The sequence below is a fragment of the Notechis scutatus genome, chromosome 4, assembly GCF_049901735.1.
Source record: "Notechis scutatus isolate UNSWTSFEM ecotype Mainland chromosome 4, rNotScu1.2, whole genome shotgun sequence".
In the NCBI taxonomy this organism is placed as follows: Eukaryota; Metazoa; Chordata; class Lepidosauria; order Squamata; family Elapidae; genus Notechis; species Notechis scutatus.
Window position 1 is genome coordinate 110,226,007 of NC_142012.1, and position 15,620 is coordinate 110,241,626.

The 15,620-nt window shown below is 37.3% G+C and overlaps 1 protein-coding gene across 9 annotated transcripts; it reads right to left on the reverse strand.

The window, feature by feature from the left end:
• Positions 1-2,627: 2,627 nt before the first annotated feature.
• On the reverse strand, positions 2,628-12,712 carry PSTK (phosphoseryl-tRNA kinase). 9 transcript variants are annotated; one of them, XM_087964366.1, is made up of 7 exons: positions 12,639-12,712; positions 10,855-10,974; positions 7,866-8,157; positions 6,017-6,215; positions 5,597-5,672; positions 3,792-3,885; positions 2,628-2,897 (listed from the first exon to the last, which is right to left on the reverse strand). In XM_087964366.1, exons 1-7 carry the CDS (start codon positions 12,690-12,692, stop codon positions 2,701-2,703), a joined length of 1,032 nt encoding a protein of 343 aa, XP_087820492.1. In that variant the 5' UTR covers positions 12,693-12,712; the 3' UTR covers positions 2,628-2,700. The 9 variants fall into 9 exon arrangements, with proteins under 9 accessions (XP_087820492.1, XP_087820491.1, XP_087820490.1 ...); XM_087964365.1 differs by having other exon boundaries at positions 10,739-10,974; positions 12,639-12,678; XM_087964364.1 differs by having other exon boundaries at positions 10,739-11,102; positions 12,639-12,678.
• Between the last annotated feature and the right edge of the window lie 2,908 nt (positions 12,713-15,620).

Sequence of the window (15,620 nt, forward strand, 5' to 3'; positions counted from 1 at the left end):
GGTGAATGGGGTGCAACTGACAAAAATAGTGAGAAATCAGTAAATTTATTTAAAGTCCCCTATTTCAATGACAAAAGCCATATTTGAGATGTCAAAGCACTCGGCCTGGATGGAACAATCAGTGTGTCTATGCTTTTGTGATAGGAACCAAAATGCTGTGCTATTTTTAATTAACCCAATTATAGTATTGGACAGGATGCACATAGCCTTGTTCTATTTTGTTATAGTCTTGAGTTTTTCAATAGTTTTTCAAGAATACAATTTTTTTTAAAAATGTGCTATCCAGGTTTTCCATCTGTGTAAATACAAAACTTCAGCAAACTCCTTGCAGGAAACTCTTTCAGTTCCAAAAGTGTTTTTCTAATCACAATTATATTTTGCCTTTGTTTCTTAAAAAAAAAAAAAAATTCTATTCCAAAGAAAGAAGCCTTTTTCTATGACCACCACCAGCCTTGTATTTTGGAAAATGTTTTTTAATAATCTTCCTACAACAGATCACTTTGAATAATTCGTACTGTTGGATATTCACTGCTTCGTTCCCATCCATCTCAGATAACATCTTTGATCTATACAATTTCCAGTGCTCGCAATAATGGGTAAATACAGAATACAATTTGTCAGGCAGATTACTGTAGTCTACTAACCAATAACCAGTTCATTTGTCCTGTTTTGCTAGGTGATAAGGAGAGCAGGTTTAACAGGAAAATACCAATACTAGTTGGTGCCAATTATATCAAGCAAGTGACAAGATCATTGGTAGTCCTGTCCCATTCTAGCACTTCACTCGTGAACAATTAGGGCATGTTCTGCCTTACTGCACATACGAATTTTGTATTTTAAAATACTGAAACCCGTGAAATGAAAATGGGGTGTTACCTATTTCTTTTCTCTTTAATTCATTAAGAATTGAAATAACTTAGAAGCAGGGATGGGTGGGCAGAATAAAATAACAGATTCAGATATGCTAACTGGAAAACAAGGCAGAGTGCAACAATTATGTTTCAGCAAGAAATGGCCACGTAGCAATGAAGTAGGAAACAGTATTGAACAGGTGAGGGCTTCTTTTTGAAAAACAGGTAAACTTAATTTTGGAGGAAATTAAAAGACTCTTGGCAGATTGCTTTTAAGTCATGCCAGTACTTTTGTAGAATAGAAGCATGGATGATGACCAAGTTATGATCAAGAGAACACAAGCCATTATTATAAAGGATCAAACATATATAAGAAAGACAGAATGCATAGAGATATGGACATATTTCGGGCAAATCAGCAAATGTCAGTAACAAGGAATATTGCAGATCATGCACTCAGGCTTAAAAACGATATAGTTAAAAAAAAAAAACATCCTTGTTATGTGTAGGTAGTCCTCAATTTATGACCATAATTGAGCCCAAAATTTATGTTGCCAAGTGAGACAATTGTAACGTGAATAACTGCAGTTGTTAAAGTAGTAACACAGTTTCTAAATGAATCTGGCTTCCCCATTGACTTCTTGCCAGAAGGTTGCAAAAGGGGATCACATGACCGCATGACACTGAAACCACCTAAAATGTCTGAATTCTGATCATGTGACTGGGGATGCTGCAGTGATCGTAAATGTGTAAACAGTCTTAACTCACTTTTCTCAGTGCTGTCATAACTTTGAAGTTGCTGAATGACAAGGACTCATTCAGTCAATGAATGTCAGGGTTGCGGTGGCTCTGGTTAAGACGCTGAGCTTGTGGGTCAGAAAGGTCGGCAGTTTGGCAATTCGAATCCCTAGCACCGCATAATGGAGTGAGCTCCCGTTACTTGTCCCAGCTTCTGCCAACCTAGTAGTTCGAAAGCATGTAAAAATGCAAGTAGAAAAATAGGAACTTGCATATTGTTGGGGCAATATGGTGGGAAGGTAACAGCGTTCCGTGCGCCTTCAGCGTTTAGTCATGCCGGCCACATGACCACGGAGATGTCTTCAGACAGTGCTGGCTCTTCGGCTTTGTAACAGAGATAAGCACCACACCCTAGAGCCAGAAACGACTAGCAGGTATGTGCGAGGGGGACCATTAGGTAGGTCACCACTGACAATAGTGAGTTGCCTGAAATCAGAAACACTATTTTTTGATACATGGTAATATTATAAAGGTTACAAAAGAATATATTTCAACTTGGATTTTTGCTACCAACAAAAGGAAGCCATTTGGGATGAAAAACGGAATCCTAATACTTCAAACATTTATTCACGTTAAACTCATTTGGTAACAAGGATTTCTTAGTGAACTTACCTGCAGGCATTAAGCATATCTAATTTTTTTTCCTGATCAGTCAAAATCCATTAGGCATTATGAACAAATTGGTGTAATAAATACCTGTTAAAAGTTATCCTAACACTTTTATTGCTTTTATTTAGCAAGACACGGGGATCTTTCAGCCTGCTTGCCTGGCTGTTATAAGGAGCTTAGAAGGAGACTTATCTATCTCTGCAAGAGCTATAATTATAGGCAACTAATATGGAAAGCTGGCAGAAAAAAAATAGTGCCCCTTAATTAAACATCTTCAAGCCGGAAATAACATTCCTCGGATTGAATAATATATTCTACCATTCAGAACTAAATTTAGCTGCTTTTAAAATTACACAGGGAAGCTGTATCTATTATATATAGCTTTATTCTTGTTAAATTTCCATCACACCGTTGATACCACATCATGAAGCAAAATAAAATGCTAATGTTTATTTAAATACTTTTTAACAATATCATCTGTCTCTTGGGAAAATACAGAAGTTATATTAAATGGGCTATTTTCTACATAAAACTGATTTTCTTTATTAGTCTTTTGTTTTATTTTTTCTAAGAATTCCACTTTCTGCTTGTTGAGCTCCTCAGACAAAATCTTCATTTCACTTGGGGTAAGGCCTTTGGCTGGAAAACAAAACAATGAAATGCTGTACTTTAAACATGGTATTATCTTAACATTTCAGAAGGATAGCTATTATCTAAAAAGAACATGGCTACAGCTATAAAACAGATCTATAAACAAGTCTAGGGTATACTGTAGTTTGTTTCCTTTGGCTTAGCAGGTATAATCAGCCTCTGTAGTATAAAAGACATGTTTCGTGTGTTGTATAAACCCAGCCAGTTGTGGCTTAGTCTATAAATCAGCTTATCAACTCCATAGGGTATATCACCAATATATACTAAACTTTTGAGACTTAATTTTATACCTATAATACTCAACCTCCCAATAAAAAAACAGCCAACCTTTCAACTGAAAGATTACTATCCTTCTCAGATATATTACAGCCAGCCCAGCTCTCTGATGTCCTGTCTAGAAAAGTCTTGCTTAGTTTAATATATATATACCAGGTCTACCATTGCAGAACAGTGATCTGTCAATAACTTTTCAATTGCCAATAATATATATATATTATATATATGATCTCTTCTGTGTATGAAAACAGTCTCAGCCATAAAATGTCCCATAGGCATCATTTGTTAGCACCGTCTTCAGTGCAATAGTTAAATTTCCTATAGTGAAAGCTAGTTTGGTCCAGTGGCTAAGGTACCAGGCTAGAAACCAGGAGCCTATAAGTTCTAGTTTCTTCTTACTCATGAAAGCTGGCTGGCTGACTTTGGGGCACTCTCCCTCAGCCCATGACATTAGGCTCAGGAGACAAGCCAGTCAGTCAATTCCTGTTGCAACCAATGGATCAACATTTAGTTGATCTGAAAAAAAGCAGGCCTGCGCCCTCCTTGCAGTAAAATTCTCAGAAAAGTTGCATTCCCACTAGTGAAGTCATCCCTTGCTAAGCATACCTTTAGCCTTCTGCATTGTTTCAGAGATTGTTCGCCTGAGAGCTTGATCAGCTTGATGTAGAACATTGCTTGCACATATAGCCCGATCCATCTCCTAGTCAAGATCAACCAACATAGTTTTAATAAGAGTTACTGATCCCTTGGTCCACCAGAATTCTGGATAGTAAGATGGATGGTGTCTAACTTTGATAAATTAGCAAGAATTAACAATACAGATTACTTTGTATCAGAACAATTCTAGGTTACTTTCTGAAACTTACTCACCTTCCCTGCCAAGTTTTGGCATAGCCCCAAAGTGTCTACTTTTCTTCCAACTCTGCAGCAAGTTCCCTCCACAATCTAATTTTATACACAAGGGCTGAATGAACAGTATTGCCTCCAGTATTGCCTGCATAACTATAGCTTAAATAGGGGTATTTTACTGTAAATGAGAAATTATACTTGAAATGGGCTATTTTTTTACCTGTATTCCTTCTCCACATAATCAGTACACATTTTTGTCAGTGATGAACAAGCTTCTTAAACATTAAAGATTCTGTAAATCTTTTCCACCTCATTTGATGTCCAAAAATGTATTTATTCAAATTTTGGGAAAAAGTAAAAACTTCCTGGCATCAAAGACTATAGGGGAAAAGGAGGCGGGGAAATACTCCAAGATCCAACTTTGGGCTGTTTTTTTCTGGCCAGAACTAGGGAGAGGCACTTCTGAGACATGTTCACCAATCCTCCTCCTTCAGATTAAAGTTCCGTTTATCAGATCATTGTCTAGGCTACATCTCTTCCTTTGCTCTCCCAAGGTTATTCCCACATACAATTACATAATGCAACCTTTTCTCACAGCAACTTTCCATCAATTGAATTGAAAGAACAAGATACTAAAGAATGTATCTGAACTTCTAGTGCATCATTACTGCCACCTGTTTGCAGTTGATAAAATTAGAAGCATTATTTTTCATTTAACTCTCACCTCAACATTAGTAGTACTGAGTAGGATTTGCTTTTATATTTTCAGAACGCAGTGTCTTTAAGTCAAAGATCAACATTTAAGATTTTGAAACTGGTGATGCATTTGTATAAAAAGGCCAGGAGACAATTTGGAAAATTTAAATTTTGTTTTAGGAACTTTAAAAATAGAAAACAATCATAAGCAATAAGGTTAACCCTAACCCTTCTGAGCAGTAATTTTTTTTATTCTACCCAGCTTTTGGGAAGCAGAAATTGAACAATAAATAATATTTATATTTTAATATGAATAAAGTTTGGCTTCCATAGTGTGTGCAGTCCCTGCCCTCCGAAGTGTATGGCTCTAAAGCCTCTCCATTAGTTGAACAAACATGTTGTGTGTGCGCGCACACACACACACACACACCATTGATTAGATATAATTAAAATGAATCTGAGTTTTGCATCTATCCCATTTGATCTGCTTCTGAACTGTCAAAGACCAATTGTGCGCTGATCCCTTTTATCCAGTCTTTTGATTATTTTAATATCTTGATTTTAATGCTGAATGCTTTTAATGTGTTTAATGTTCTCGTTGTTTTATATTGTCCTTTTATGATGTTGCAAGCTGCCCAGGGTTACTTGATAGTGAGATGGGTAGCATATAAATTAAAAATAAATAAAAATTGCACTCCTCCATTTTAGGCAGGGGGAGGTCATTCCTGGTATAGAACAGTAGATAGCTGTCCAGCTCTCTTGTTTATTTTTATCCACAATGTCAGGGGCAAAATATATTATTCCTATCAAGGGCATCCTACATATAACAAATTTCTTGAACTTGTTACCCACAGAATCCAAGGTACCTTTTCTTCTGCATTCTCTTCCATAGATTTTACTGGATTTTCCAAAGCAGAAGATAACAAATTAAACACCTGAAGACTGAAAAAATATATAAAATTAAGTTGCAAATGCACACACATATAGACGTCTAGCAGTTTGTTCAAGGATAATATCTGAGATCAATGGGACCAATAACATCCATTTAATAAGTTAAACCCTGAAGCTCAATGTACAAACTGCAATTCAGTACAAATGAATGAGTTTCTCTACAAGTAGGAGCCTTACCCTCCCCCATATCTTCCAAAAGCAACTTTTACTAGACTATGTAAGTTTTCGCTGTTCTCAAAAGCTCCTTTCCTCTGAAGTAAGAATCCTACACACAGAGACTGCCCATAGATCATTATAAAAAGAATATAAATAATTGTTGCAATGAGATAACATACTTATCTTCAAATGAAAATTCAGCACTTTTCAGAATAAGGCTATTTTGCTCCCACGTGTATTTTTTTGGATTTGGACATTCTAGCTTTTGTGCCATTGCAAATATGGTTTCCTCAGGTAATGGCTCCTTTCTCTGAGAATTTCTTTCTAAACAAACTTCAACCTGGCTGTCTAGGAACAACTGACAGAAGCCCAATGAATCTAAAAAATAAAAAATATGTATTATCAAAAACGGTCATTTAAAATTCAAACTGTGTAAGATGCAAAAAAACTTTACTGAAATTAAAAATTAAACAGTGGGTGAATTAAATATTTATTAAATGTAATCACACACACACACAAATCTGCATAGCTACTTAAACAAGTTTTTCAGGTTAAATCTTGTTGATATGCAAGCAAAATGCATATATGCATTACATAAAATACATTGCATGAAAAATAGTTTTGGAAAACTGAAGACATCAAATAGGATTATGGGGTGATCAATTTTCCCCTTTTGAGCTTATTATGTCAATGAATTACATTATCCTTTACACGAGAAAAGCTTGACTCTTTGGTGTCAGCCTTTAAGGACGAATTTGTTTCAATACAAGAGAAAAACTATGATATTTGCAGCCCAGGGAATTTGCTCAGCAGGTTATAAAACCATCCAAACTCTCGGACATACTTCTACCCAGCACTTTATCTACAGCAGTCCCAGAGCTGGCTATGTTCTTTCCACTGGCTTCAATGAGAAGAAATTCTTTTTTAAGAGAGGTGATTTATGAAAGCTGTATTTTTCCCACTTTTATGCTGTCAGAATGAACCCTGCAGGATACAAAATATCTTAGAAGTCTCCTACCCCCACCCTAAATAAGTAGCAATTGCCTAAATTCAGTACCAAGAGAAACAGAACAATTAGATCATGCAAAGTAAAAAAAAAGAGGAAACACCTGAATAGATATGTATGTTGAAGGAGTTACCTTTAACAATCATCAGTATTTGTATTAAATGTGGAAAAACAAGGTCATCCGAACGCTAGTAAAATTTAATCCCATTCTCCTACAGACAGTTCTTTGGTGTACTATGTAATGTTTTATTGTTCTTTACTTTTTTAAAAAATGTAGGCTGTCCTGATAGAGTTGGATGGCCTCTAAATTTAATAAATAATGAATAATCAATCTTTCAAAATGTGAATTTTTGAGGTCAAAATATTTCTGTCCAGAAGAAGCTGCAGCTGGCATGCCAGCTTTAACTGATATAACAGTTTTCACAATGTCCTTCCGGGAACAGCTGAACACCACAGACTGACAACCTCAGATTCAAGAACAGCACCAATTTGTCTGGAACAGCTGGAGTAGCCCCTCCTTACACAGAGGAACTCCTAACCAATAGCCTCTTTGTTGCATACTAATCCACCAATGAACAGATGCCAATTTATCAGAATCGCTGTCCAACTGGAAAGAAAGGCAAGAAAAGAAATACTCCTATTGGCGATTGAAGTAATTTGACTCTCCATCTCACAGAGATTTATGGTCCTCTTCCAGCCAAGGCCATCCATCAGGTTGAGAAAAGTCATTTCTATACTCATGCCCCAAGATTTATAAGTCTATCAAAAACAACAGTTCACAAAAATCAGGCAAAAAAATAGTGGCATCCTGTACCATGGATGACTGCCCACTAAAGATGTTTTGGTAGAGGTGTTCTATGCAACACTTTACTGATTTGTAAGACAGCACAAAAGATGTAATTGAGAAGTTCAACCCCGCTCACCAAGAAAAATCTCTTTTAACTACAACGACTCAACATTATGGTTTGCATTGCTAAATTGTGAGGTTGAATCGCTGGCGTAAAATATAAAATCCAACTTACACTGGCGAGCTAACTGGTACACTTCATATCTCATACTCCGATAATAAAAGTTGTCATCTAAAATAAAATATATTGGCCTGAGTGGAATGAAATCTATTAAATATTGACAAAATGCAGAGTCTTCTGTTCCTGCAGATATTAATCCTTGTTCTATCAAACAGGAGGAAAAACTTTTCCACATTGTTTCAGTTCTGTTTGAAGGAGGAACATAATGCCGTCCTTTAATAAGAGCCTGAAGGAAGTGTTCAAGGTACAATAATAATTCATGCCGGTATGATCTCCAATGAGAAATCTATAATGTAAGAAGACAATTATTCATGTTAGATTACAGATTGGCTGCAGCAGCTATCAATGGCAACAAATCTGGAGCAGCTATCAATGGCAACGAATGCACTGTTACTTACCTCAATATAAAATGGAGATTTGGTCTCCATAGATTTTGATATGGTGTTCATCATATTTTAGATCACTGGTAATTTTTTTCTGTTTAGCTATGTCATTCTATTTAATTTAAATCCTTCCCCCAACACACATATTTTGATAGAAAGCTCAATTTCACTATAAAGGTACTGCTAGAGTCTTTCCAGAAAAACCACTTAACTCCAGTTCCTGTTGGAACAAATTAGCAGCAGACCCCCTCAAAATTAACAGCACAATTGGACAAAGGATTCAGTGCAAAGCATTTGAAGGGGCATTTTGCATGCGCGTGAAGAAAGTGCACTTCCTCAAAGCACAGAAGCAGCTGCATGCTCCTGAAGACTCAGCTCAATTGCTTTGAAGGCCTTTTCAGATTATCTCCATGTGCACTCCATGTGCTCCATGTGTTCAGAGAAAAAATGTCCTTTGAAACAATCTGCGATGCAAGTTGTGCATGCGTAGAATTGCTAAAAAGCAGTGCAGCTGAGCTTTCTAGAATATGCGGTTGCTTTAATTCTTTCAGGAAGGATGGTTTTGCTTATGTCCACAGGCTTTGGGAAACACCCCTTCAGATATTTTGTACAACACTTGTAACACTAACCTCTACAGAAGGACAACCATCACTGCAGCCCTCCACCAATCTGGGATACCATCCCAACAGTGAAGCATGGTGGTGGCAGCATCATGCTGTGGGGGTGTTTTCAACACCAGGGATTGGAAGACTAGTTAGGGTTGAGGAAAGCTAAATGGAGCAAAGTACAGAGATATACTCATGAAAACCTATTCCACAGTGCTCAGGATCTCAGACTGGGCTGAAGGTTCACTTTCCAACATGGCAACGATCCTAGACACACAGCCAACACAACATAGGAGTGGCTTAGGGACAACTCTGTGATTGTCCTAGAGTGGCCCACCAAAGCCCTGACTTGTATCCTATTGAACAAATCTGAAGGGACCTCAAAATGGCTGTCCACTGACGGTTGCCATCCAACCTCATTGAGCTTGAGAAGATTTGCAAGGAAGAATGGCAGAAAATCTCCCAAACCAGATTTGCAAATCTTGTCCCGTGACACTCCAAAAGACTTGAGGCTGCAATTGCTGCCAAAGGTGCTTCAACAAAGTATGGAGTAAAGGATCTGAATACTTATGCCAATGTGATATTTCAGTTTTTTTCTTTTTAATAAATCAATAGACATTTTAAAATTCTGTTTTCACTTTGTCATTATAGGGTGTTGAGAGAAAAATAGGAATTTCAACAACTGTAGAACCAGGCTGCAGCATAACAAAATTGACAAAAGTGAAGGGGGTCTGAATACCTTCTGAATGCACTGTCCACACACACACACACTCACACACACACCATGTAGGTAGGCAGGTAGTCCTTGGCTTATGACAAGTCACTTAAGGATTGTTCGAAGTTACAACAGACCTTCCAGAGCTATTTAGTACTTGTTTTTGGAATTATGATGGCCACATTCCCCCCATTAGTATATATACAACACATATTAATTTCAATTATGGAAAAGGGGCATACAGTAAGAAGATATTCTGTAACAGCTTACACAGCAATGTTTTAAGGTACTGTAAAACTCTTACTTCTCTCAGTATATTAATATAAATCTCCTAATAGTAACACAGTATCAGTTAGATTAATACTAATCTGCTAAACATTAAGCATTTCTTCAAACATAACTTTTTATTCTTCTCAAGTAATTATATATAAAAATACTATCAAAATTTAACACTATGTTGGTAATTAATATAAATATTACAACTAAAGAACAAAATAGTAAAATTTGGATACAGAACTATTTCCAGTAGCTTATTTCTGCAAGTTTTAAAAATGCAGGCTAGTATTGATGTTAATGTTATCCAGCATACATAAGTATTTAAAAGATTGATGTATTTTTATTTTTTTTACTGAGAATGTTAATATATTCTATTAAAACAAACTAATTGCTATGAAAATAAAGTCAAAACTAACATGACATTTTATTAACGTCAAGGATTTAATGAATTTGTGATAAACCAGTATGCTCCCTTTATATACAGATTATACTCGTACTAGCAAATTTAAGACTATGTATACACAAGATAAGCTTGTTAATTTTAAAAATAAAATATTGAACTAATTAAACTATAAAGTTAATATGAAATCTGAAAATGCCACAGTGCAATGACTACCACCAAAATACCACAGTGCAATGACAACCATCAATGTGTGTGCCTGTATGTAACACACATACACACACCCTTAATGGTTCTAAACATCAAGCTGGGATTTAACTCTATAAATCTCTTTATTCTCATAATTTGCTATTTGTTGTTGATTAACTTACTAAATTTGCATTAAAAAAACTTTAGTGAGAAAATCTTCCAACTGCCCAGAATCTTCTGAAGTAAGTGATGATAATACATTTGATGAAAGTCTACTACTTAACTTACCCTAATCTTACCTCTGTTTCACTGAATGCTTCCAAAGGAATGAGGTCGTCATAACTGAGAAGAATGCAGGACCATCCTTTGCACTTCCTCAAGGAGGAACTCAGCGCTTGTGCTATCCTAGTTTTACCTGCTGCTGGTAAACCACAAAGCACACACAGCCCCAGCTGATGGCCTCCAACTCTCTCTTGCTCCATGGTTTCCCCTTGATGAAACTTCTGTGAGACCAAGGAACTGACGGTTTGATGTTCTGTGTTAAGATAACATTGCACGTGTTTGCTGTTTCACACAAAGAATGATCAGAAATGCCAGTACTGAAGGAACAACTGCTTTGTCTGAATACTTTGTTTTCTGATAGCTTTTGATGCCACGCTTTTCCTAGTTAGAGGAACAACAATTGCTCATAATAAATAACAGAGAAATTTGAGTTGTTACTGTTGCAGATAATTGATAGAACATAAAAAACGCATGCATTCACTAGGGCAACTGTTATATTGAAAATGAATACGCTGAGATCTATTTTAAAAAAATAATAACATTTTGCTGTTTATTATTAGAATTTTATTCTGCCTTTATTACTTTATAAGTAACAAGGCGGTGAACAAGCTAGACACCTTCTTCCTACTTTCCCACATTTATCATTTTTCATAAGTACTAAAAAATCAATATCAAAGTATGATTTATGTTTATCGTGCAGTTTGTTCAATAACCCACAGTATTTTTTTTAAATTAAAGTAATTTAAAGAAATTAAAGAAAGTTAAAATAAGATGGGCATTACTGCCACCTACTGAAGTTATCTATAAATTAAAGCAAATTCTCAGTAATACCAATTATTGTGATTTTAAATCAGCACTCAATGAAAAATAGAAATTTGGGAAAAAAATATTGCACAACCTTATAACCCTGAGTCCACAGCATTTCATTTTGTTTTAAGTTGGCCCTAAAGATGAATGTTGAAAGATTTATGAATGAATTGGATGAATATTTACCCTTGTTTTATGTTCCTATTAGGGAATTCAGATGTAACAATTTCATAACTTTTCAGTAAAATAGTAAATATAGACCAGGAGTATCTTACCATCTTTATCTATCTTGTTCGCATGTATAACAGAATAGCCACTATTTTTTAAAAAAACACCTACTAAGATGTTTGAATTTATGGGGTGGAAATAAATAAATAAATGCTGGATTATTTTGCAGGGTTGTGCATCTCTCCGTGCTTTGATCTTTTTATTTATTTATTTATTTGGTTTGGTTTGTCAATTGCTTTCAAGATAATAGGTATAAGTAAAAACATAGTTATGAATACATGGATACATATAAGAAAAATAAAAGAAACAATAGGATAGGGATGGTAGGTTGGTGCGCTTATGCAAGCCCCCTACAGACAGACCTCTTAGGAAAGGGGTGAGATCAATAGTAGACAGTCTAAGGTTAAAGTTTTTGGGGTTTGGGGAAGAAACCACAGAGTCAGGTAGAGTATTCCAGACATTGACCACTCTGTTGCTAAAGTCGTATTTCCTTATTTCTTAGCATCTTCTTCATTCCCGCCCCGGATTTCCAGAGTCCCCTGTTCAAATAATTCGCTGAACTAAGCAAGTGAAAAATGGCTGTCACAACCAGGTCACGTTTGTTAAATGTTAAACCTGGTTCCGGGGTCGTGCATGATTTAGCCCATTTGGTTATTTTAAGTAATGCACTGGGCAAATTCAGTATCCAGATTAAGTGGATCACCTGGACCCAGCCAGTGTTTTAAAAGGCTTCCCTTTGCCACTTACCTTCTCTCCCAGACTTGTTTATCGGGTCAATTATTTCTGTTCTATTCTGTCTATCCATTCACCTGCCCTCGACAGCAGTCACCCCTTTTCCCAGCCAAGGGGGGGGGGGACAGCTGTTCCTACCACCGTCCCTACCTTATAAGCCTCTGCCAGCGACACTCTATCTTCGGGAAGGGGGGACTCTATCATCCGCTTACTAAAGTCCAGCCGAGTGTACGCGTTGAATTCTGGGAGTTGAAGTCCACGCATATCAAAGTTCCCAAGGATGAGACAGCCCGCTCTCGGGTTTGAAATTAAGAGCCACGAGTAGCTTCCTCCTTCTCAACAAGCCTCGCCGGCTGAATTCACCCAGCAAGCTAAGCCGCAAACGAGCAAATCACTGTTTAGTTTTAATGTGTGGATGTATATTAAAACTACACAGTCAGTGGATATAATTGGGTTTAAAAAAGAAACTTACATATGTGATGTTAACTTGGACCCAGATAAAAAAAAAAATAAGGGAAACAACTGCAGTGGGAATAAGAACAAGAGTAATATAAAACTTTCGGCTCCGTATAACCCAATGGAACCCAGCCGGTCTTCCATTTCGAGTTTTAGTGCCTGCTTTGGCTTCTCCCTGGCGAAGGCTTGGAAATGGCAACTAGCTCAAAGGTTGCCTTGCCTCCACGTTCACACAACCTGACCTGCGATCGGCTGAGGATGCGACTGGAGCGGCATTAAGATAAAAAACCAAAACAAAACCCCAAAGGTTTTGCTCATTTTCGAGGAAGCACAGGGCATTAGGCAAAAGAATAGCCCATAGGAAGAGAAATTTGTTGGCCAACAGCTATTGTACCCGCGGCGCCCAGCTTGCTTCTGATTGGGTCAAAACAAATAAAAAATCAGGGCTGTCCTGAGAGAGAATACTCTTCCCCACCCCCAATCTCTTTCTAAGGAAGATCTTGGAGTTTGCTAGGTCAGGGGTCTCCAACCTTAGCAACTAGCTTTGCTGGCTGAGGAATTCTGGGAGTTGAAGTCCACAAGTCTTCAAGTTGCCAAGAGGGGGAGACCCCTGTGCTAGATCACTCCTAGCTGAATATACACTAAAGCAGCTGTCTGAAACCTTGGCAACTTTAAGCCTGGTGGACTTCAACTCCCAGAATTCCCCAGCCAGCTTTAAGTCCACCAGACTTAAAAGTTGCCAAGGTTGAAGACCCCTGCACTTAAAGCAACTTTTTTCAAACTTGGCAATTTGAAGATATGTGGACTTCAACTCCCAGGATTCCCTAGCCAGCATGCTGGCTGGAGCATCCTGGGAATTGAAATCCACACATTTTTATAAGTTGCCAAATTTGGAAAAACAGTGCATAAAGCATAATGTGGTTTGCTTTGGGCAACTCCGCTGCTTTGGAATGATTTAGGAATGATAAAATGCAAAAACAAAATGGGATCGGTATTTAGAAACTGTATGCCTGAGATACAATTCCTGCAGCATAGATTGCCTCTCTGTGGAACATTTTCTTGTGATAAGAATTGGTGGTATAAAGCTCAGCAAATGTTCAGAATATTCTGCTTTCTGACCCTGCTTGAATACGGCTCCATTCTGAAGAGATATGCAGAGTCACTATGAACTGACAATTAGAATCTAAGTTCTATGATGGAAAGAAACAACTTGGGGAAAAGTAAATTGGGGTACTTTAGATAGACAATTTCTAGCATTTCTGGTTTTTAAAAAATGTGGAACAAGAGAAAATCTACAAGATAAGGAAAAACAGCAACCTAAGAATAACAATTGTACACAAAGAGATAAATATACACATGTTAATGTGTATGATATTAAATGAATAAGTGGAACTTTCAAATTACTGAATTTGCATTAATTTATTTTGCAGTCTAGACCAGTGATCCCCAACCTTTTTGACGCCGCGGCCCGGTACCGGCATCAGCTGGGCGCCGCCATCTTTTTGACGAAAAGATGGCGGCGCGCAGCGCTCCGGTGAGCCTTTTCGGGTAGAAATGGCTTTCTACCCGGAAAAGCTCACCGGAAGCGCTGGCGCCGCCATCTTTTTTTGATGAAAAAGTGCTTCCGGTGAGCTTTCTACCCAGAAAAGCTCACCGGAAGCACTTTTTTACCAAAAAAAGATGGCGGCGCCCAGCAACCAGCGGCCCGGTAAGACTTGTTCCGCGGCCCGGTACCGGTCCGCGGACCGGCGGTTGGGGACCCCTGGTCTAGACCACTTCAAAACTTTTTCAAACTCTTATTGTACATTATTATTTTTTAGCCAGAGCAATATACCGCTCATTTAAATAATTGAGAAACACTGGAAAATGTTGCAATAATAAACCTATCTCACAAGCCAGAAATAGATTACTGCCATATCTCAGATAGACTACTACAACCACATGGAATAAGCATAGCAGGACAAACAGACAGAATGCATCCATGATCACCAACTGGTAGTCAGAAGGCATGATGAAAATTCTTTAATTTCACAAAATATAGACAGATTTTACCATAGTTTCAGTTGGGAAAATGTGAACATCCCAGACCAAGCTAAGTCCAAAAATGCCAGGGAAATCCTAGAAGCCTGGCACTCTGACAAATCAGCCATCAATAGACACATAGACATTAACAACATCTATAGACTGTGCAAAAGAGACAATCAACCAGCCCCAAAGAGAAAAGGACTCCAGCACCTCTTCACCAGTAATCAGAACTCAGATCAGCATACATTAACTTCAAGGTCAACTTCAGACTAACAATCAAGTAAGCAATACTTGTGATCACCTTTTGTGACCTTCTGACACGCAATCAATGGGGAATCCAGATTAGCAACTGTGTTGCTAACTTAACATGTGCAACAATTCACTTAATAACTGTAGCAAGAAAGGTAGTAAAATGGGGCAAACTCAACACGTTTCACTTAGCAACATAAATGTTGGGCTCAATTCTGGTCGTAACTCGAGGACTACCTGTAGTTCTTTTACAGGTAGCTAGTAGATGGCACTAAATGTTTCCATATTGTATACTTTTCTCCTAAAATGTTTTAATAACATTTATACTCTAACATGAATTATTAGAAGTATTGTTCCTTTTTCATTGTCAAAACATAGTAAAGTGGTTTATAGATGCAGTAA

Bases quoted from the DNA above. Each gene is read 5' to 3' on its own strand.
- PSTK (XM_087964363.1), bottom strand. From the start codon at position 12,561: ATGGATAGACAGAATAGAACAGAAATAATTGACCCGATAAACAAGTCT. The intron at 8,158-10,854 runs GTAAAACTAGGA...CTTACATTATAG, and splicing joins TTGTGGTTTACCAGCAGCAG to ATTTCTCATTGGAGATCATA. The intron at 6,216-7,865 runs GTAAGTTGGATT...TTTATTTTTTAG, and splicing joins GTACCAGTTAGCTCGCCAGT to ATTCATTGGGCTTCTGTCAG.